The sequence below is a fragment of the Oncorhynchus kisutch genome, linkage group LG7 (genome assembly GCF_002021735.2).
Source record: "Oncorhynchus kisutch isolate 150728-3 linkage group LG7, Okis_V2, whole genome shotgun sequence".
Classification (NCBI taxonomy): domain Eukaryota; kingdom Metazoa; phylum Chordata; class Actinopteri; order Salmoniformes; family Salmonidae; genus Oncorhynchus; species Oncorhynchus kisutch.
This window is the reverse complement of record NC_034180.2, coordinates 51,924,102-51,947,449: the sequence shown is the minus strand read 5'-3', so window position 1 is coordinate 51,947,449 and position 23,348 is coordinate 51,924,102. Positions and strand designations below refer to the sequence as shown.

At 44.4% G+C, this 23,348-nt stretch overlaps 1 protein-coding gene across 2 annotated transcripts in view; it reads right to left on the bottom strand.

Moving 5' to 3' along the window:
* trim9 (tripartite motif containing 9) overlaps positions 1–23,348 on the bottom strand; it is a 66,009-nt gene that overhangs the window by 29,513 nt on the left and 13,148 nt on the right. For both annotated transcript variants that reach the window (XM_031829288.1, XM_031829287.1), the window contains exon 3: positions 2,935–3,045. In XM_031829288.1, coding sequence (XP_031685148.1) covers positions 2,935–3,045 — 111 coding nt within the window. The remainder of the gene's footprint in view (positions 1–2,934; positions 3,046–23,348) is intronic.

Here is a 23,348-nt window from a genome sequence, read left to right as displayed (position 1 = left end):
GGACGCAGATAGGGTCACAGAGGATTTAATCTCAGACACTTCTAAACAAAAAAAAGTAGACCCTTCTCCTCAGTTATTTTCTAAAAGCCGATGTCATAGGGCGTCAACTCTAAAGTCCATTGAGACGGCGAGATGAAACGTCATTGGCCAAGCAAATACTGAGAGAAGATGGTTGGTCCGTGAGCGGAGGACGAGTCAAATCAAATCAAAATGTAATTTTATTGGTCACATACACGTGGTTAGCAGATGTTATTGCGAGTGTAGCAAAATGAGTGCCGGGAGCGCACAGTTAGGGGGGAGGGGGGGCGCAAATTACTTGAGTTGCTTGTGACTTTCAGAGAGCAGAACATCATTGCTGGTGCTGCCTGCAAAATATGAATTTTAGAGCAGAGACAATTTTTTTTTTAAATGCAGCGATATTTACTGCCCCCCCCCCCCCAAATACATCGCATCCCCACATGGATTTCTCCTCTTGTCACAAAGACATCTTGCTCAAAGCAACAGAACTCTTTTTACTATCATTTTATTACAGGTGAAAATTCTAGCAGTCACTCGTTAACACAGCCACAAAGCCATAATTATTATGGCTAAACCACACCTATTTCTACAATTTATCTTATTAAAATTTGTTTTTAAAGCCCAACCTTAACCGCACTGCTAACCGCTAACCGCATGCCTAATCCTACACTCGTAGAAAAAAAAGGTGCTATCTAGAACCTAAAAGGGTTCTTTGGATGAACCCTTTGAAGAACCATTTTTGGTTCCAGGTAGAACCTATTTTGGGTTCCATGTAGAACCCTTTCCACAGAGCGTTCTACATGGAACTGAAAAGGGTTCTATCTGAAACCCAAAAAAAGGTTATCCAACGGTGGAGAGCCAAAGAACCCTTTTGGAACCTATTCTGGGTTCCATGTAGAACCCTTTTGGAACCTATTTTGGGTTCCATGTAGAACCCTTTTGGAACCTATTTTGGGTTCCATGTAGAACCCTTTTGGAACCTATTTTTGTTTGCATGAAGTTCTGATACAGCTCATTTAGACTTTGTGGCTGTGTTATCTAGTGGATAATCATGAGTCTCGACGTAGAACACGTCGGGTGATCAGTTGAGCCTTCTTGAGTGCGTGACGTTACACAGACGCTCGGTTCAGCTAGCTCGTGCCCGCCGGTATGAGCAGTTAGCACCAAGCCCAGCTTCAGCTTGTTCACCAAATTTAAATGAAATCCTCACCAGCTAGCTACCAATACATTTTAGTTTCACTGTTCGATCATAAAAAAAATTATAATAAAAAACAGGCCCACGAATCGCTCTTTTTACTTTTCCACAAATGGTATTGTATGTGTTTCTTGATATGAGCAAGTTAACTCAAATGTTGCGGTGGTCAATGGATAAACTGGATGGATAAAGTTGTAGTGTTAAATATATTTCTAAAAAACAATCACATGTCAGTGCGCCACTCGGGAGACCCAAGAATGAAAACTTGACAAAGTGACTATTATTGGTGTAGATTTTCATGCTTTCATGTGAATGTTCTACACATTTCAACCATGTTCCTTTGCTTACGGTTCTATATTTTATGATTCAGACATTTTTCTTTTTTTTTGGATCTGTGGCAATTCTGTTTTACTCGCTCAAAGTCTTTACCTGTAAGCTGTCAGGTTTGTCTTGTCCGCTCGCCGGGACACACATCTTCCGCTCTCGCAGCATCACCCTCCGCGCTCTCGCAGCATCACCCTCCGCGCTCTCGCAGCATCACCCTCCGCGCTCTCGCAGCATCACCCTCCGCGCTCTCGCAGCATCACCCTCCGCCCTCTCGCAGCATCACCCTCCGCGCTCTCGCAGCATCACCTTCCGCGCTCTCGCAGCATCACCCTCCGCGCTCTCGCAGCATCACCCTCCGCGCTCTCGGAGCATCACCCTCCGCGCTCTCGCAGCATCACCCTCTGCGCTCTCGCAGCATCACCCTCCACGCTCTCGCAGCATCACCCTCCGCGCTCTCGCAGCATCACCCTCCGCGCTCTCGCAGCATCACCCTCCGCGCTCTCGCAGCATCACCCTCCGCGCTCTCGCAGCATCACCCTCCGCCCTCTCGCAGCATCACCCTCCGCCCTCTCGCAGCATCACCCTCCTCCCTCTCGCAGCATCACCCTCCGCGCTCTCGCAGCATCACCCTCCGCCCTCTCGCAGCATCACCCTCTCGCAGCATCACCCTCTGCGCTCTCGTCTCAGTGGACTGTAGAGGCTGATTTGACGCCACACGATGCTACGGTCTTGTAACTAACAAATGAGCACATAATATCTTTAGTAACACCGATGTAGCCAAAGGCCTGGGGTCCAGAGAGTACCGTATGCACACCAGCTGTAGCTGTGAGTGACGGCAGGTGACACAGACACCAAAAACTGGTTGCACACAAGGACTCAATTACAACCAGATTTAAACCAGTTCTGACGATCAGTTCACCCAGCTTTGGCACACTGCCCTCTACTGCCCTCTATTGACCTCTACTGACCTGTAGGAATCTGCATCACTGCCCTCTACTGCCCTCTATTGACCTCTATTGACCTGTAGGAATCCGCTGGGGTCGTTCTCTATTGACCTGTAGGAATCCTCATCACTGACCTCTATTGACCTGTAGGAATCCTCTGGGGTCATTCTCTACTGACCTGTAGGAACCCTCTGGGGTCATTCTCTACTCACCTGTAGGAATCCTCTGGGGTCGTTCCCTACTGACCTGTAGGAATCCGCTGGGGTCGTTCTCTACTGACCTGTAGGAATCCTCTGGGGTCGTTCCCTACTGACCTGTAGGAATCCGCTGGGGTCGTTCTCTACTGACCTGTAGGAATCCTCTGGGGTCGTTCCCTACTGACCTATAGGAACCCTCTGGGGTCGTTCTCTACTGACCTGTAGGAATCCTCTGGGGTCGTTCCCTACTGACCTGTAGGAATCCGCTGGGGTCGTTCTCTTTGATGACCTCTAGACAATACTCCATCAGGCCTGTCGTCTGACGCAGCTTCACCGTACAGTGAGATATCTGATCCCTCACCACCTAGGAGAGAGAGGGATCGAAGAAGGGAGAGAGAAGGAGAGAGATGTCAATGACATAAACACAGTACTGTAAAGACAGCCCTGTAATCCATACAGTGAGATATCTGATCCCTCACCACCTAGGAGAGAGAGGGATGGAGATCGAGGGAGAGGGAGAGAGAGAGAGGGATGGAGAGTAGAGAGAAAAGAGAAGGGGAGGGGAGAGGGAAAATGTGGCATCGATAACAAAATGGTGATTAGTAGAGAGAGGACAAGAGGAGGAGACAATCTTAAGGCCACTGGTGTTATGCCTTGCAGTTTGAAACGTTAACCTAATGAGTCCCTAATGTTAATCTAATGTTAACCTAATGTTAATCTAATGTTAATCTAATGTTGATCTAATGAGTCCCTAACATTAACCTAATGAGTCCCTAACATTAACCTAATGAGTCCCTGGTGTTAACCTAATGAGTCCCTAACATTAACCTAATGTTTCCCTGGTGTTAACCTAATGAGTCCCTGGTGTTAACCTAATGAGTCCCTAACATTAACCTAATGAGTCCCTGGTGTTAACCTAATGAGTCCCTAACATTAACCTAATGAGTCCCTGGTGTTAATCTAATGAGTCCCAGGTGTTAACCTAATGTTTCCCTGGTGTTAACCTAATGAGTCCCTGGTGTTAACCTAATGAGTCCCTAACATTAACCTAATGAGTCTCTGGTGTTAACCTAATGAGTCCCTAACATTAACCTAATGAGTCCCTGGTGTTAACCTAATGTTTACCTGGTGTTAACCTAATGTTTCCCTGGTGTTAACCTAATGTTTCCCTGGTGTTAACCTAATGTTTCCCTGGTGTTAATCTAATGTTTCCCTGGTGTTAACATAATGTTTCCCTGGTGTTAACCTAATGAGTCCCTAACATTAACCTAATGAGTCCCTGGTGTTAACCTAATGTTTCCCTGGTGTTAACCTAATGTTTCCCTGGTGTTAACCTAATGTTTCCCTGGTGTTAACCTAATGAGTCCCTGGTGTTAACCTAATGAGTCCCTAACATTAACCTAATGAGTCCTTGGTGTTAACCTAATGTTTCCCTGGTGTTAACCTAATGTTTCCCTGGTGTTAACCTAATGTTTCCCTGGTGTTAACCTAATGAGTCCCTGGTGTTAACCTAATGAGTCCCTAACATTAACCTAATGAGTCCTTGGTGTTAACCTAATGTTTCCCTGGTGTTAACCTAATGAGTCCCTGGTGTTAACCTAATGAGTCCCTGGTGTTAACCTAACGTTTCCCTGGTGTTAACCTAACGTTTCCCTGGTGTTAACCTAATGTTTCCCTGGTGTTAACCTAACGTTTCCCTGGTGTAGTTTGCAGCATATCCTTAAAACCACTGTTTATGGTATACTGGTATAGAGGACTTGCAGTTGCATCACAAATCACCTAGCAACCATTCCAGGCGCCATGTTGGAAGACCAGACTCTCTCTGTCTGGTGGAAGTCCTCCAAATGGTCCACATGGAGTTGTTTTGCTACCACTGACTGGAAACTACGGGAAGATTGCTAATTATTTCATTTTTTCTAAAGACACATAAAAAGGGTGGCAGTGGGAGAACCCTATTCAACTAAGTGAAAACACAAGAATACAGACAGGGTTTTTTGTGTGATGTTTTCTGTCCTCGGATACAAAGAGCCGTTAAACCCTATTTACAGGTGAAGAGGCCCTAATAAAGGTATACCAAAGGTATAAACAATATTTGTTAGCAAATATTGTAAAAAATACATTAAAATACAGTTTAAACGTCACACATAATGTATAAACCTATTACAATTGGAGCCGGATAACCCTGTTGGGTGTGCAGGGTTCTGTTCCAACCCAGCACTAATAATACACGTGATTCAACTGATCAAACCTAATGAGTTAATAATCAAGTGATCTATCTCTGGGCTGGAATAGAAGTCTGTTCCCCCAGTAGATCTGTTACTGGGCTGGAATAGAAGTCTGTTCCCCCAGTAGATCTGTTACTGGGCTGGAATAGAAGTCTGTTCCCCCAGTAGATCTATCTGTGGGCTGGAATAAAAGTCTGTTCCCCCAGTAGATCTGTTACTGGGCTGGAATAGAAGTCTGTTCCCCCAGTAGATCTGTTACTGGGCTGGAATAGAAGTCTGTTCCTCCAGTAGATCTGTTACTGGGCTGGAATAGAAGTCTGTTCCCCCAGTAGATCTATCTCTGGGCTGGAATAAAAGTCTGTTCCCCCAGTAGATCTATCTGTGGGCTGGAATAAAAGTCTGTTCCCCCAGTAGATCTGTTACTGGGCTGGAATAGAAGTCTGTTCCCCCAGTAGATCTGTTACTGGGCTGGAATAAAAGTCTGTTCCCCCAGTAGATCTGTTACTGGGCTGGAATAAAAGTCTGTTCCCCCAGTAGATCTGTTACTGGGCTGGAATAGAAGTCTGTTCCCCCAGTAGATCTGTTACTGGGCTGGAATAAAAGTCTGTTCCCCCAGTAGATCTGTTACTGGGCTGGAATAGAAGTCTGTTCCTCCAGTAGATCTGTTACTGGGCTGGAATAAAAGTCTGTTCCCCCAGTAGATCTGTTACTGGGCTGGAATAGAAGTCTGTTCCTCCAGTAGATCTGTTACTGGGCTGGAATAGAAGTCTGTTCCTCCAGTAGATCTGTTACTGGGCTGGAATAGAAGTCTGTTCCTCCAGTAGATCTGTTACTGGGCTGGAATAGAAGTCTGTTCCTCCAGTAGATCTATCTCTGGGCTGGAATAGAAGTCTGTTCCTCCAGTAGATCTATCTCTGGGCTGGAATAGAAGTCTGTTCCTCCAGTAGATCTATCTCTGGGCTGGAATAGAAGTCTGTTCCCCCAGTAGATCTGTTACTGGGCTGGAATAGAAGTCTGTTCCTCCAGTAGATCTATTACTGGGCTGGAATAGAAGTCTGTTCCTCCAGTAGATCTGTTACTGGGCTGGAATAGAAGTCTGTTCCTCCAGTAGATCTGTTACTGGGCTGGAATAGAAGTCTGTTCCTCCAGTAGATCTGTTACTGGGCTGGAATAGAAGTCTGTTCCTCCAGTAGATCTGTTACTGGGCTGGAATAGAAGTCTGTTCCTCCAGTAGATCTGTTACTGGGCTGGAATAGAACTCTGTTCCCCCAGTAGATCTGTTACTGGGCTGTAATAGAAGTCTGTTCCTCCAGTAGATCTGTTACTGGGCTGTAATAGAAGTCTGTTCCTCCAGTAGATCTATCTCTGGGCTGGAATAGAAGTCTGTTCCTCCAGTAGATCCATCTCTGGGCTGGAATAGAAGTCTGTTCCCCCAGTAGATCTGTTACTGGGCTGTAATAGAAGTCTGTTCCTCCAGTAGATCTGTTACTGGGCTGTAATAGAAGTCTGTTCCTCCAGTAGATCTATCTCTGGGCTGGAATAGAAGTCTGTTCCTCCAGTAGATCTGTTACTGGGCTGGAATAGAAGTATGTTCCTCCAGTAGATCTATTACTGGGCTGGAATAGAAGTCTGTTCCTCCAGTAGATCTGTTACTGGGCTGTAATAGAAGTCTGTTCCTCCAGTAGATCTGTTACTGGGCTGGAATAGAAGTCTGTTCCTCCAGTAGATCTGTTACTGGGCTGGAATAGAAGTCTGTTCCTCCAGTAGATCTATTACTGGGCTGGAATAGAAGTCTGTTCCTCCAGTAGATCTGTTACTGGGCTGGAATAGAAGTCTGTTCCTCCAGTAGATCTATTACTGGGATGGAATAGAAGTCTGTTCCTCCAGTAGATCTATCTCTGGGCTGGAATAGAAGTCTGTTCCTCCAGTAGATCTATCTCTGGGCTGGAATAGAAGTCTGTTCCTCCAGTAGATCTGTTACTGGGCTGGAATAGAAGTCTGTTCCTCCAGTAGATCTATCTCTGGGCTGGAATAGAAGTCTGTTCCTCCAGTAGATCTATCTCTGGGCTGGAATAGAAGTCTGTTCCTCCAGTAGATCTATCTCTGGGCTGGAATAGAAGTCTGTTCCTCCAGTAGATCTGTTACTGGGCTGGAATAGAAGTCTGTTCCCCCAGTAGATCACTGAGCAGTGGAGCGATGGTTGGCCACCATTGGTATTGACTTAAAATATATATATATATTCACCTGAAATTATACTTTAGTGATATAATATCTTACTTGTTACTAAGACGTCTAACATACTGTATGAGTTAGCTTACTTGTACACTTTTGAAATGATATGAAATAGTGTTGATTCTTGGAAGTGAAGTGTTTCAACTAATCCTGCAATAAACATATTTGTTTAATGTGTCTGTTTCTATGTTGTATCTCAAATGAACATGACCTTTTTGTTCAGTCTTAAGCTCTCCAATTAGTTTTTGATTGTCAATCTCAGGATGTGAGTCATGTGAACCCATTTTGCAGCTGATAATGGCATGCAACACTAATGCAGCCATAGACCTACAGCGGTGGTTCCCAACTCCAGTCCTCCCAACAGCCCAACTCCAGTCCTCCCAACAGCCCAACTCCAGTCCTCCCAACAGCCCAACTCCAGTCCTCCAGTAACCCCAACAGCCCAACTCCAGTCCTCCAGTACCCCAAACAGCCCAACTCCAGTCCTCCAGTACCCCCAACAGCCCAACTCCAGTCCTCCAGTACCCCCAACAGCCCAACTCCAGTCCTCCCAACAGCCCAACTCCAGTCCTCCCAACAGCCCAACTCCAGTCCTCCCAACAGCCCAACTCCAGTCCTCCAGTAACCCCAACAGCCCAACTCCAGTCCTCCAGTACCCCAAACAGCCCAACTCCAGTCCTCCAGTACCCCCAACAGCCCAACTCCAGTCCTCCAGTACCCCCAACAGCCCAACTCCAGTCCTCCAGTACCCCCAACAGCCCAACTCCAGTCCTCCAGTACCCCCAACAGCCCAACTCCAGTCCTCCAGTACCCCCAACAGCCCAACTCCAGTCCTCCAGTACCCCCAACAGCCCAACTCCAGTCCTCCAGTACCCCCAACAGCCCAACTCCAGTCCCCCCAATAGCCCAACTCCAGTCCTCCAGTACCCCCAACAGCCCAACTCCAGTCCTCCAGTACCCCCAACAGCCCAACTCCAGTCCTCCAGTACCCCCAACAGCCCAACTCCAGTCCTCCAGTACCCCAAACAGCCCAACTCCAGTACTCCAGTACCCCCAACAGCCCAACTCCAGTCCTCCAGTACCCCCAACAGCCCAACTCCAGTCCTCCAGTACCCCCAACAGCCCAACTCCAGTCCTCCAGTACCCCAACAGCCCAACTCCAGTCCTCCAGTACCCCAAACAGCCCAACTCCAGTCCTCCCAACAGCCCAACTCCAGTCCTCCAGTAACCCCAACAGCCCAACTCCAGTCCTCCAGTACCCCCAACAGCCCAACTCCAGTCCTCCAGTACCCCCAACAGCCCAACTCCAGTCCTCCAGTACCCCAAACAGCCCAACTCCAGTCCTCCAGTACCCCCAACAGCCCAACTCCAGTCCTCCAGTACCCCCAACAACACACATTGCTGTTGTAGCCTCGGACAAACATACCTGATTGAACTTATTGAGGTCCTGATGATTAGTTGACAAGTTGAATCAGTTATGTTTGTTTGTTTATTTAAAATTTTAAATTTCACCTTTATTTAACGAGGTAGGCCAGTTGAGAACACCTTTATTTAACGAGGTAGGCCAGTTGAGAACACCTTTATTTAACGAGGTAGGCCAGTTGAGAACACCTTTATTTAACGAGGTAGGCCAGTTGAGAACACCTTTATTTAACGAGGTAGGCCAGTTGAGAACACCTTTATTTAACGAGGTAGGCCAGTTGAGAACACCTTTATTTAACGAGGTAGGCCAGTTGAGAACACCTTTATTTAACGAGGTAGGCCAGTTGAGAACACCTTTATTTAACGAGGTAGGCCAGTTGAGAACACCTTTATTTAACGAGGTAGGCCAGTTGAGAACACCTTTATTTAACGAGGTAGGCCAGTTGAGAACACCTTTATTTAACGAGGTAGGCCAGTTGAGAACAAGTTCTCATTTATAACTGCAACCTGGCCAAGATAAAGCAAAGCAGGGCAACAAAAACAGCAACACAGAGTTACACATGGAATAAAACAAATGTACAGTCAATAACACAATAGAAAAATATATAAACAGTGTGTGCAAATATAGTAAGATTAGGAGGTAAGGCAATAAATAGGCCATAGTGGCTAAATAATGACAATTTAGCATTAACTCTGGAGTGATAGATGTGTAGAAGATGAATGTGCAAGTAGAGATACTGGGGTGCAAAGGAGCAAGATAATTAATAACAACATGGGGATGAGGTAGTTGGATGGGCTATTTACAGATGGGCTGTGTACAGGTGCAATGATCTTTAAGCTGCTCTGACAGCTGATGCTTAAAGTTAGTGAGGGAGATATAAGACTCCAGCTTCAGTGATTTTTGCTATTCGTTCCAGTCATTGGCAGCAGAGAACTGTAAGGAAGGGCGGCCAAAGGAAGAACTGGCTTTGGGGGTGACCAGTGAGATATACCTGCTGGAGCGCGTGCTATGGGTGGGTGCTGCTATGGTGACCAGTGAGCTGAGATAAGGCGGGGCTTTACCTAGCAAAGACTTATTGATGACCTGGAGCCAGTGGGTTTGGCGACAAATATGAAGTGAGGGCCAGCCAACGAGAGCATACAGGTCGCAGTGGTGGGTAGTATATGGGATTTTAATGACAAAACAGATGGCACTGTGATAGACTGCATCCAATTTATTGAGTAGGGTGTTGGAGGCTATTTTGTAAATGACCTCGCCGAAGTCAAGGATCGGTAGGATAGTCAGTTTTACGAGGGTATGTTTGGCAGCATGTGTGAAGGATGCTTTGTTGCAAAATAGGAAGCCGATTCTAGATTGAATTGAATTTTAACGAGGTTAAGAAGAATATTAGTGTGTCAGCTAAAGACTTACAGAAATCTCCGGAACATGCTAACATCTCTGTTGAGGAGTCTACGATACATTAAAACACTAAACAAGAATGGTGTTCCTGAGAGGACACCACAGAAGAAGAAAAAAAACAATGCTGCACGTCTGAAGTTTGCAAAAGTGCACCTGGATGTTCCACGGCGCTACTGGCAAAATATTCTGTGGACAGATGAAACTACAGTTGAGTTGTTTGGAAGGAAAACACAACACTATGTGTGGAGAGAAAAAGGCACAGCACAGCACACCAACATCAAAACCTCATCCCAACTGTAAAGTATGGTGGAGGGAGCATCATGGTTTTGGGGCAGCTTTGCTGCCTCAGGGCCTGGACAGCTTGCTATCATCGACGGAAAAATAAATTCCCAAGTTTATCAAGACATTTTGCAGGAGAATGTAAGGCTATCTGTCCGCCAATTGAAGCTCCACAGAAGTTGGGTGATGCAACAGGACAACGACCCAAAACACAGAAGTAAATCAACAACAGAATGGCTTGAACAGAAGAAAATACCCCTTCTGGAGTGGCCCAGTCAGTCCTGACCTCAACCTGAGTGGCCCAGTCAGAGTCCTGATCTCAACCTGAGTGGCCCAGTCAGAGTCCTGACCTCAACCTGAGTGGCCCAGTCAGAGTCCTGACCTCAACCTGAGTGGCCCAGTCAGAGTCATGATCTCAACCTGAGTGGCCCAGTCAGAGTCATGATCTCCACCTGAGTGGCCCAGTCAGAGTCATGATCTCAACCTGAGTGGCCCAGTCAGAGTCATGATCTCAACCTGATTGAGATTCTATGGCATGACCTAAAGAGAGCAGTTCACACCAGACATCCTAAGAATATTTCTGAACTGAAACAGTTTTTGTGGTGTATTGAGGAATGTATTATATGTTAATGAGTTTAGATGTAAAATGGTTGCAAATAGCCAATGGGATTTGTATACAGGGGGTTGAGTTATTTGAATTAACATATGACAATGGGGCTTCCGTTCTTGCATTGAAGTGATTGGATTACGAGATGAAAGGGAGGTCAAAGTTCAATGATGTGTTGGAGAGTTGGGCTGAAGATACTGTAGAGAGTAGAGGGGGTTGGGCTGAAGATACTGTAGAGAGTAGAGGGGGTTGGGCTGAAGACACTGTAGAGAGTAGAGGGGGTTGGGCTGAAGACACTGTAGAGAGTAGAGGGGGTTGGGCTGAAGACACTGTAGAGAGTAGAGGGGGTTGGGCTGAAGACACTGTAGAGAGTAGAGGGGGTTGGGCTGAAGACACTGTAGAGAGTAGAGGGGGTTGGGCTGAAGATACTGTAGAGAGTAGAGGGGGTTGGGCTGAAGACACTGTAGAGAGTAGAGGGGGTTGGGCTGAAGAAACTGTAGAGAGTAGAGGGGGTTGGGCTGAAGACACTGTAGAGAGTAGAGGGGGTTGGGGTGAAGACACTGTAGAGAGTAGAGGGGGTTGGGCTGAAGACACTGTAGAGAGTAGAGGGGGTTGGGCTGAAGACACTGTAGAGAGTAGAGGGGGTTGGGCTGAAGTCACTGTAGAGAGTAGAGGGGGTTGGGCTGAAGACACTGTAGAGAGTAGAGGGGGTTGGGCTGAAGACACTGTAGAGGGGGTTGGGCTGAAGATACTGTAGAGAGTAGAGGGGGTTGGGCTGAAGACACTGTAGAGAGTAGAGGGGGTTGGGCTGAAGATACTGTAGAGAGTAGAGGGGGTTGGGCTGAAGACACTGTAGAGAGTAGAGGGGGTTGGGCTGAAGACACTGTAGAGAGTAGAGGGGGTTGGGCTGAAGACACTGTAGAGAGTAGAGGGGGTTGGGCTGAAGACACTGTAGAGAGTAGAGGGTGTTGGGCTGAAGACACTGTAGAGAGAAGTCGACTGGAATGTGTTACGGAGAACATGAAATAAATCTGTTCTGTTTATTAGAAGTACGCTCTGGAGTCTTCAGTAAAAGATCTTAGGAAGCAACAGTTTTGTAAAGCGGAACGGTCCAAATCTCCTCCAGACTGTTGTTACAGGTCTGATCTGCAACTACAGAAAACATTTGGTTGAGGTTATTGCTGCCAAAGGAGGGTCAACCAGTTATTAAATCCAAGGGTTCACATACTTTTCCCACCCTGCACTGTGAATGTTTACACGGTATGTTCAATGAAGACATGAAAACGTATAATTGTTTGTGTGTTATTAGTTTAAGCAGACTGTGTTTGTCTACTGTTGTGACCTAGATGAAGATCAGATCACATGTTATGACCAATGTATGCAGAAATGACCAATGTATGCAGAAATGACCAATGTATGCAGAAATGACCAATGTATGCAGAAAAGACCAATGTATGCAGAAATCCAGGTAATTAATAATAATAATAAATTGAGCTGACACTCTAGGTTTCTTCTTAACCTCATTGAGCATTCTGTTCTGTGCTCTTGCAGTCTGACTCCTGACTTCAATTCGCTTTTGGAGAAGTCATTAGCCTAGGGGGTTCACATACTTTTTCCAACCTACAGTTATGTTTTCAATATAGACAAGAAAAATACAATAATTTGTGTGTTATTAGTTTAAGCACGGTCTATTGTTGTGACTAAGATGAAGATCAGATCAAATGTTAGGACCAATTTATGCAGATAATCCATCCACCTGACAGGTGTGGCATGTCAACAAGATTATTAAACAGCATGATCATTACACAGGTGCACCTTGTGCTGGGAACAATAAAAATACACTCTAAAATGTCCAGTATTATCACACAACGCCATGCCACAGATTCCTCAAGTTCTGAGGGACCGTACAATTGGCATGCTAACTGCAGGAATATCCACCAGAGCTGTTGCCAGTACGTCCAACCGGCCTCACAACAACAGACCACGTGTAACTACGCCAACCCAGGACCTCCACATCGTCAGAGAACAGCCACACAGACAGCTGATGAAACTGAGGAGCATTTTCTTCTGTAATAATGCCCTTTTGTGGGGAAAAATGTATTCTAATTGGCATTCTATGTTGGGATGGTGTTCTTCGGCTTGCGAGCGTCCCCCTTTTTCCTCACACATTTCTCAAAATCGCCTGAAAGTCTGGGCTCCAGTCTGGGCCCGAGTCTTTTAATCTAGCTTTGGCCCTGGCAGCATCTCTGTTGTGTATGATTTCAGATAGCTTTGGCCCTGGCAGCATCTCTGTTGTGTATGATTTCAGATAGCTTTGGCCCTGGCAGCATCTCTGTTGTGTATGATTTCAGATAGCTTTGGCCCTGGCAGCATCTCTGTTGTGTATGATTTCAGATAGCTTTGGCCCTGGCAGCATCTCTGTTGTGTATGATTTCAGATAGCTTTGGCCCTGGCAGCATCTCTGTTGTGTATGATTTCAGATAGCTTTGGCCCTGGCAGCATCTCTGTTGTGTATGATTTCAGATAGCTTTGGCCCTGGCAGCATCTCTGTTGTGTATGATTTCAGATAGCTTTGGCCCTGGCAGCATCTCTGTTGTGTATGATTTCAGATAGCTTTGGCCCTGGCAGCATCTCTGTTGTGTATGATTTCAGATAGCTTTGGCCCTGGCAGCATCTCTGTTGTGTATGATTTCAGATAGCTTTGGCCCTGGCAGCATCTCTGTTGTGTATGATTTCAGATAGCTTTGGCCCTGGCAGCATCTCTGTTGTGTATGATTTCAGATAGCTTTGGCCCTGGCAGCATCTCTGTTGTGTATGATTTCAGATAGCTTTGGCCCTGGCAGCATCTCTGTTGTGTATGATTTCAGATAGCTTTGGCCCTGGCAGCATCTCTGTTGTGTATGATTTCAGATAGCTTTGGCCCTGGCAGCATCTCTGTTGTGTATGATTTCAGATAGCTTTGGCCTGAACCAACGGCAAGACCTATTTTTAATTCTCTGTTTTTTAAAAGGGAGCATGTTTATGTTGTGTTTAGGTTTTTATCAGTATATGTGGTGAAATGTCTGGAAACAGCAGATGATAGGATCATTAGCTTTATAACATACATTCAGTGTACAGTTTATTAGGTACAGCACCCCTTTCACGACAATGGATGAGTCACATGACTCACTGTCTGTAGGAGCGATCCATTGTCGTGAAAGGGGTGTCGTGAAAGGGGTGCTGTACCTAATAAACTGTACACTGAATGTATGTTATAAGCTAATGATCCTATCATCACGTGTCATGCTATATAAATCAGGCAGAGAGGCATCGAGGCATTCAGTTACTGTTCGATTGAACGTTAGAAATGGGTAAAACAAGTGACCTAAGAGAGTTTGAGCTTGGTATGATCGTCTGTGCCAGGCGTATCCAGTATCTCAGAAACGGCCACCCTCCTGGGCTTTTCACGCACGACAGAGTCTAGGGTTTACAGAGAATGGTGTGACAAACATCTAGTCAGTGGCAGTTCTGTGGCTGAAAACAGCTTGTTGATGAGAGAGGTCGAAGGAGAATGGCAAGAATCGGGCCACAAACAGACAAATAACAGCGCAGTACAACAGTGGTGTGCAGAACGACATCTCTGAGTGGACAACTCGTCGGTCCTGGTCACTGATGGCCTTTTGCAGCAGACGACCACAGCGGGTTCCTACAGCTAAAAACAAGAAGAGGCTCCAGTGGGCACATGATCACCAACACTGGACAATTGAGGAGTTGAAAAACATTGCCTGGTCCGACAAATCCCGGTTCCTGTTGCGTCATACTGAGTCAGGATTTGGAGTCAGCAGCATTGAGTCCAACGCCCCACCCTGCCTGGTGTCAACGGTACAGGCTGGTAGTGGTGGTGGTGTACTGGTGTGGGGGAATGTTTTCCTGGCACACGTTAGGTCCCTTGATACCAATTGAGTAACGATTGAACGCTCTGAATGCCAGAATTCAGGGGTCCAACCCTGTTCTAGATGAGTATATACCTAATAAAGTGTACGGACAACCTGAACCACCAAGGTCAATGCCAGATACTCGTTTCCCAGAAGGTCTGGGAGGTGCCACTGTGATAATGAAGATGATTTGACTAAGACTACCATGACAATTACATTGTCTATGCTAAAATGTGTTTAAAAATTGTAAAAAGAAAGAAAGAATAGGTAAGCTAAAATAAATACATTTTATTCAAAAAAATTTTTTTACTAGGCAAGTAAGTGAAGAACAAATTCTTATTTTACAATGACGGACAATGGGGAAAGGCAGAGCAGAGGTGACACATAAAATACAGAATAGCCTGTTGAAGTACAGCATGTTTACAATATCATAAACAATCTTTTATTTTATTCATACGGTTGAAGGGGGGGGGCACTTTTGTCATGACGCCGAGGTGAAGGTGCTCTCTACTCAAATGGCACAACAGAATCATTTAGATTGACCAAAGCACAGCGTATAGCAACCATGTTGTATAACTGAGGGAGGTCTCCTTTCATATCCACAGCATATAACAACCATCTAGTCTGAGGGAGGTCTCCTTTCATATCCACAGCATATAACAACCATCTAGTCTGAGGGAGGTCTCCTTTCATATCCACAGCACATAACAACCATCTAGTCTGAGGGAGGTCTCCTTTCATATCCACAGCATATAACAACCATCTAGTCTGAGGGAGGTCTCCTTTCATATCCACAGCATATAACAACCATCTAGTCTGAGGGAGGTCTCCTTTCATATCCACAGCATATAACAACCATCTAGTCTGAGGGAGGTCTCCTTTCATATCCACAGCATATAACAACCATCTAGTCTGAGGGAGGTCTCCTTTCATATCCACAGCATATAACAACCATCTAGTCTGAGGGAGGTCTCCTTTCATATCCACAGCATATAACAACCATCTAGTCTGAGGGAGGTCTCCTTTCATATCCACAGCACATAACAACCATCTAGTCTGAGGGAGGTCTCCTTTCATATCCACAGCATATAACAACCATCTAGTCTGAGGGAGGTCTCCTTTCATATCCACAGCATATAACAACCATCTAGTCTGAGGGAGGTCTCCTTTCATATCCACAGCACATAACAACCATCTAGTCTGAGGGAGGTCTCCTTTCATATCCACAGCATATAACAACCATCTAGTCTGAGGGAGGTCTCCTTTCATATCCACAGCATATAACAACCATCTAGTCTGAGGGAGGTCTCCTTTCATATCCACAGCATATAACAACCATCTAGTCTGAGGGAGGTCTCCTTTCATATCCACAGCATATAACAACCATCTAGTCTGAGGGAGGTCTCCTTTCATATCCACAGCATATAACAACCATCTAGTCTGAGGGAGGTCTCCTTTCATATCCACAGCACATAACAATCATCTAGTCTGAGGGAGGTCTCCTTTCATATCCACAGCATATAACAACCATCTAGTCTGAGGGAGGTCTCCTTTCATATCCACAGCATATAACAACCATCTAGTCTGAGGGAGGTCTCCTTTCATATCCACAGCATATAACAACCATCTAGTCTGAGGGAGGTCTCCTTTCATATCCACAGCACATAACAACCATCTAGTCTGAGGGAGGTCTCCTTTCATATCCACAGCACATAACAACCATCTAGTCTGAGGGAGGTCTCCTTTCATATCCACAGCACATAACAACCATCTAGTCTGAGGGAGGTCTCCTTTCATATCCACAGCATATAACAACCATCTAGTCTGAGGGAGGTCTCCTTTCATATCCACAGCATATAACAACCATCTAGTCTGAGGGAGGTCTCCTTTCATATCCACAGCATATAACAACCATCTAGTCTGAGGGAGGTCTCCTTTCATATCCACAGCATATAACAACCATCTAGTCTGAGGGAGGTCTCCTTTCATATCCACAGCACATAACAACCATCTAGTCTGAGGGAGGTCTCCTTTCATATCCACAGCACATAACAACCATCTAGTCTGAGGGAGGTCTCCTTTCATATCCACAGCACATAACAACCATCTAGTCTGAGGGAGGTCTCCTTTCATATCCACAGCACATAACAACCATCTAGTCTGAGGGAGGTCTCCTTTCATATCCACAGCACATAACAACCATCTAGTCTGAGGGAGGTCTCCTTTCATATCCACAGCATATAACAACCATCTAGTCTGAGGGAGGTCTCCTTTCATATCCACAGCATATAACAACCATCTAGTCTGAGGGAGGTCTCCTTTCATATCCACAGCATATAACAACCATCTAGTCTGAGGGAGGTCTCCTTTCATATCCACAGCATATAACAACCATCTAGTCTGAGGGAGGTCTCCTTTCATATCCACAGCATATAACAACCATCTAGTCTGAGGGAGGTCTCCTTTCATATCCACAGCATATAACAACCATCTAGTCTGAGGGAGGTCTCCTTTCATATCCACAGCATATAACAACCATCTAGTCTGAGGGAGGTCTCCTTTCATATCCACAGCATATAACAACCATCTAGTCTGAGGGAGGTCTCCTTTCATATCCACAGCATATAACAACCATCTAGTCTGAGGGAGGTCTCCTTTCATATCCACAGCACATAACAACCATCTAGTCTGAGGGAGGTCTCCTTTCATATCCACAGCACATAACAACCATCTAGTCTGAGGGAGGTCTCCTTTCATATCCACAGCACATAACAACCATCTAGTCTGAGGGAGGTCTCCTTTCATATCCACAGCACATAACAACCATCTAGTCTGAGGGAGGTCTCCTTTCATATCCACAGCACATAACAACCATCTAGTCTGAGGGAGGTCTCCTTTCATATCCACAGCACATAACAACCATCTAGTCTGAGGGAGGTCTCCTTTCATATCCACAGCATATAACAACCATCTAGTCTGAGGGAGGTCTCCTTTCATATCCACAGCATATAACAACCATCTAGTCTGAGGGAGGTCTCCTTTCATATCCACAGCATATAACAACCATCTAGTCTGAGGGAGGTCTCCTTTCATATCCACAGCATATAACAACCATCTAGTCTGAGGGAGGTCTCCTTTCATATCCACAGCACATAACAACCATCTAGTCTGAGGGAGGTCTCCTTTCATATCCACAGCACATAACAACCATCTAGTCTGAGGGAGGTCTCCTTTCATATCCACAGCACATAACAACCATCTAGTCTGAGGGAGGTCTCCTTTCATATCCACAGCATATAACAACCATCTAGTCTGAGGGAGGTCTCCTTTCATATCCACAGCATATAACAACCATCTAGTCTGAGGGAGGTCTCCTTTCATATCCACAGCACATAACAACCATCTAGTCTGAGGGAGGTCTCCTTTCATATCCACAGCATATAACAACCATCTAGTCTGAGGGAGGTCTCCTTTCATATCTGCAAAAGTAGTAGAAGTAGAATATGATGCTACTGCAACATTGCTCATCTTAATAAAAACAGAATAAAAAAATACATGTATAAAACAATAGAATTCAGCATACAATAACAAAATAAAACCTATTTAATAAAAGAAGTCCCGTTCAACTACATAGAGGTCCTCAATCAATAATGTAAACTGGCACCAGCACATCTAACTGTAGTGAACTCTGCAGATTGTTCCACAAATTAGGGGCAAAAAAACTAACGCATTTTCCCAAATCTGTGGAGACTTAAGGTGTCACGCCTTGGTCTTAGTATTTTGTGTTTTCTTTATTATTTTGGTCAGGCCAGGGTCTGACATGGGTATTTATGTGGTCTGTTTTGTCTAGTTTTTTTTGTAGGTTTGTGGTGTAGTATAGTTGTCTAGAAAAGTCTATGGTTGCCTGGAGTGGTTCTCAATCAGAGGCAGGTGTTTATCGTTGTCTCTGATTGGGAACCATATTTAGGCAGCCATCTTCTTTGAGTGTTTCGTGGGTGATTGTTCCCATCTTTGTGTTAGTTTGTACCAGATAGGGCTGTTTTGGTTTTTCACGTTACGGTTTATATTGTTCGTCATTATCTTTATTAAAGATGTATCGAGATAACCACGCTGCATTTTGGTCCTCCTCTCCTTCACCGGAAGAAAACCTTAACATAAGTCATCTCTAGTGTTATCCATTCCTGAGAATGGGTTTGGTAACTTCTGATTCTTAACATTATTAAGGAGGTTACATATGAAGGGATTAACAGTCAGATTGCTTTGTAAATAAATCAAAGAGAATGCAGCTCTCTTATTAGACAGAGAGGGTCCATCCCACATTTATATACAGACGACAATGATGAGTCCTAAAATGGTCCCCTGTGATAAAACGTATTGCAGAATGGTAGACTGTGTCCAAGGGTTTTAAAACAGAGGTTGTGCCGCATGTAAACAACGTCACCAAAATCCAATACAGGAAGAAGCGTTGTTTGAACAACATTTATCCTATTTTAAATGATTTTTTTCGATATACAAAAAACTATCTTAGCTTCTTAGTCAGGTTTTCTATATGCGTTACGAAGGACAACTTGTCATTAATCCAGACACCCAGGTACTTAAATTGAGAAACAAGCTCAATTTAGGCTCCATTTATAGAGCCAATATGCAGGTCCTCAGGGTTAACATTTCGTGACCGAGAGAACAGCATGAGCTTGGTTTTACTCGCATTTACCACTAATTTAAGATCTTTAAGGGATTTCTGAATTGAATCAAAGTCATGCTGAAGTTCATGAATGGCCTGCTGCACTAAGGTGGCACAGAAATACAAAACTGTCATCTTATTTATCCAGGTAAGTTGACTGAGAACATGTTCTCATTTGCAGCAACAACCTGGGGAATAGTTACAGGGGAGATGAATGGGCCAATTGTAAACTGGGTATTATTAGGTGACCGTGATGGTTTGAGGGCCAGATTGGGAATTTAGCCTAACGCACCAGGGTTAAAACCCCTACGATAAGTGCCATGGGCTCTTTAATGATCTCAGAGAATGTCAGGACACCCGTTTAACGTCCCATCCGAAAGACGGCACCCTACACAGGGCATTGGGATTATTATTTTTTGACCAGAGGAAAGAGTGCCTCCTACTGGCCCTCCAACACCACTTCCAGCAGCATCTGGTCTCCCATCCAGGGACTGACCAGGACCAACCCTGCTTAGCTTCAGAAGCAAGCCAGCAGTGGTATGCAGGGTGGTCTGCTGCTGACCAATCAGCATAGAGATGAATGTTACAAGTATGAACAGTGTTTCCTATGTCATCAATATACAAAGTGAACAATAATGGACCCAAAGTAGAACCCTGAGGAACACCTTTTAGAATCTCAAGCAGTTCATATTTAACACCATCTGTCAAGATGGCCGTAGTTCTGTCGCTAAGATAATTATAAAACCATAAACAGGCTGTATATTCCAGGCCTATTCTTGATAACTTCTTCAGCAAAACACAATGATCAACAGTGTCAAAAGCCTTTGACAGGCCAATACAAAGAGGCAGCACAGCTCCCTTTTAGCGTTCAAGGCATCGACAAGATCATTGACAACTAGCATGGTTGCTGTGGTAGTACTCTGCCCAGGGCTATACCCTGATTGGTTTACATTATATTACGATTATCAGATTAAAAAGGAAGAAAGTTGTACATTAACCAAGGATTCAAGAATCTCAGCTGAACAAGGTAATCTTGAAATGGGGTGATAGTTGTCAAGATCATTTGTATCTTACCAAGTGGCAGCACATATCAAATCAAATCAAATGTATTTATAAAGCCCTTCGTACATCAGCTGATATCTCAAAGTGCTGTACAGAATCCCAGCCTAAAACCCCAAACAGCAAGCAATGCAGGTGTAGAATCACGGTGGCTAGGAAAAACTCCCTAGAAAGGCCAAAACCTAGGAAGAAACCTAGAGAGGAACCAGGCTATGTGGTGTGGCCAGAACTCTTCTGGCTGTGCCGGATGGAGATTATAACAACATGGCCAAGATGTTCAACCGTTCATAAATATGCAGATTTCCATGCTTTTGGAGTACTTCCTGATAACAATGTTAAATAAAAAATGTGTTCTACTGATCCAGTAATAAGGGCTGCTGCACGCTTAAGAAGACCAGGCTCCAAATGATCAGCCCCTGTGGATTTGTTGTTGTCCAATGTTAGCAAAGCCTCCAGGACTCCTTTATCAGTGCATTTCTGAAGAAAAAAAACTCCTGATCATAATTTTCAGTGTCATTCAATAGATTTTCACCATCAACAAACTACTCTTTTCAAGAGTTGGCTTTGAAATTCATTCAAATGTAAAGCCCGCAGAGATCAAATGGGGATTAAATGCATTAATGATATTAATTTTGTCAGTAATAGGGCCAGAGTCTAAATTAATTTATTGGGGGAGAGAAGAAGAGACACAACCCTTCAGTGACCTAGCAGCTTTCCAATATTTATCTGCATTCTCTGTACATTCAGTGTATTAACATAATAATCTGATTTAGCTTTTTTAACTCGTTTTTAAACACACATTTCTCAAATCGCCTGAAAGACTGGGCCCGAGTCTAGGCCCGAGTCTGGGCCCGAGTCGTTGAATCTAGCTTTGGCCCTGGCAGCATCTCTGTTGTGTATGATTTCAGATAGCTTTGGCCCTGGCAGCATCTCTGTTGTGTATGATTTGAGATAGCTTTGGCCCTGGTAGCATCTCTGTTGTGTATGATTTCAGATAGCTTTGGCCCTGGTAGCATCTCTGTTGTGTATGATTTCAGATAGCTTTGGCCCTGGCAGCATCTCTGTTGTGTATGATTTCAGATAGCTTTGGCCCTGGTAGCATCTCTGTTGTGTATGATTTCAGATAGCTTTGGCCCTGGCAGCATCTCTGTTGTGTATGATTTCAGATAGCTTTGGCCCTGGTAGCATCTCTGTTGTGTATGATTTCAGATAGCTTTGGCCCTGGTAGCATCTCTGTTGTGTATGATTTCAGATAGCTTTGGCCCTGGTAGCATCTCTGTTGTGTATGATTTCAGATAGCTTTGGCCCTGGTAGCATCTCTGTTGTGTATGATTTCAGATAGCATTGGCCTGAACCAACGGCAAGACCTATTTTTTATTCTCTGTTTTTTAAAAGGGAGCATGTTTATCTACAATACAATTGAAAACATTTGAGAAGTGGTTCAGAGCCAACTCTGGGTCAAGTATAGATGCAATACAATCAAAGTCACCAAAATAAAGGTCACAAAAAAAGGCCTGTTCATTGAAATGTTTAAAATGTTTAAAATTCTTCTTGTTGATAAAACGTGGTTTGGATCGAGGCGCGGGACAGCGGTCACTAATAACCAAAGCAATTCCCCCACTGCCAGTATATTTGTCAATCAAAGTCGATTTCTTAGGGTCCTTTAAGTTTGGACGAGTAGGCTTTGTAATCAGCTGGGTCAAATTTAGATTAGTACAAATATCCTTTAAACAGTCAGCATCCTGCGTTCTCCCATGCAAGATTCAAATCTCCAGCGATCAACACCTCTGGGGTAGTAAAAATGGCAATTGAATCAGTGAGTTTGTTTAGTACAAACTTCTTGGCGGAGGGCGATTCCTATAACTGTTATTTTTTAGTTTGAACCCAACTGAAGACTTAAAGCCAACAATTCAAATTGTTTAGTAATGGAGGTAGCCTTTAACAGAGACACAGAAATAAGATTCCTTGTGTAACTAGCAACACCACCACCTTTGCCTTTCCTACCAGCCCGAAACACATTGTAACTTCAGGTTTCAGATGGAACAAAAGCATCAGGGATGAGAGACCCAGATCTTGACATTATCTTTTTTAGGTAATAAAACTACGACTGTTAAGATGTAAAAACGTCAAACCTTTTCTGCATTTAAAATCACACAGAGTTTTCAATACAAGTCAGCTTACTTTGAGATTTCAGAACAACAGGAGACTCAAATATTGGATTATACCTATTAGGGAAATAAAACAAAGTAGGAATAGCAATGACTTTTCTCCAGTTAGCACCATTAGGCATGTCACCACTTTCAGATACAACTTGTGTAACTCTCATAGAGACCAAAGAGGAGATGGCGAAAACTTACATGTAATGCTAAATGCTAATATTGTCCTCACATCAATTTAGTTGACCAAGAACCTTTCCAATGTTTGATGACAACAGCCGGGAGCCATTTTCACCCAGGTGAATTCCGTCTTCCACAAAGTAACCAGGACTATTCCAAAAGGAGTCAAAATTGTCAACGAAGGACACTGGTGAAAAGACAGCTAAAACACTCAGTCCCACAAACGACGAGGAGATGGAATTGGGCCAGAGACAATTATATGTTCTGCTAATTTCTGAGCATTCTCCAAGAATCTCTTAGCTTTACAGATTTCACACACATAATATCATTAGACCCAATATGCAACATAAGTGTTTTCAGATCAGGAATCTGTTTCTTGATGGTGGGCATGACTTCTGATAACTCCAATACCCTAGTCTAGGAAAACACAGTGTACGGATAATTCGGACTTCCACCAATCTAACCATGGAGCTTCCAAGAATAATGGTTGATGGCTGTTATTCATTTAGAGCC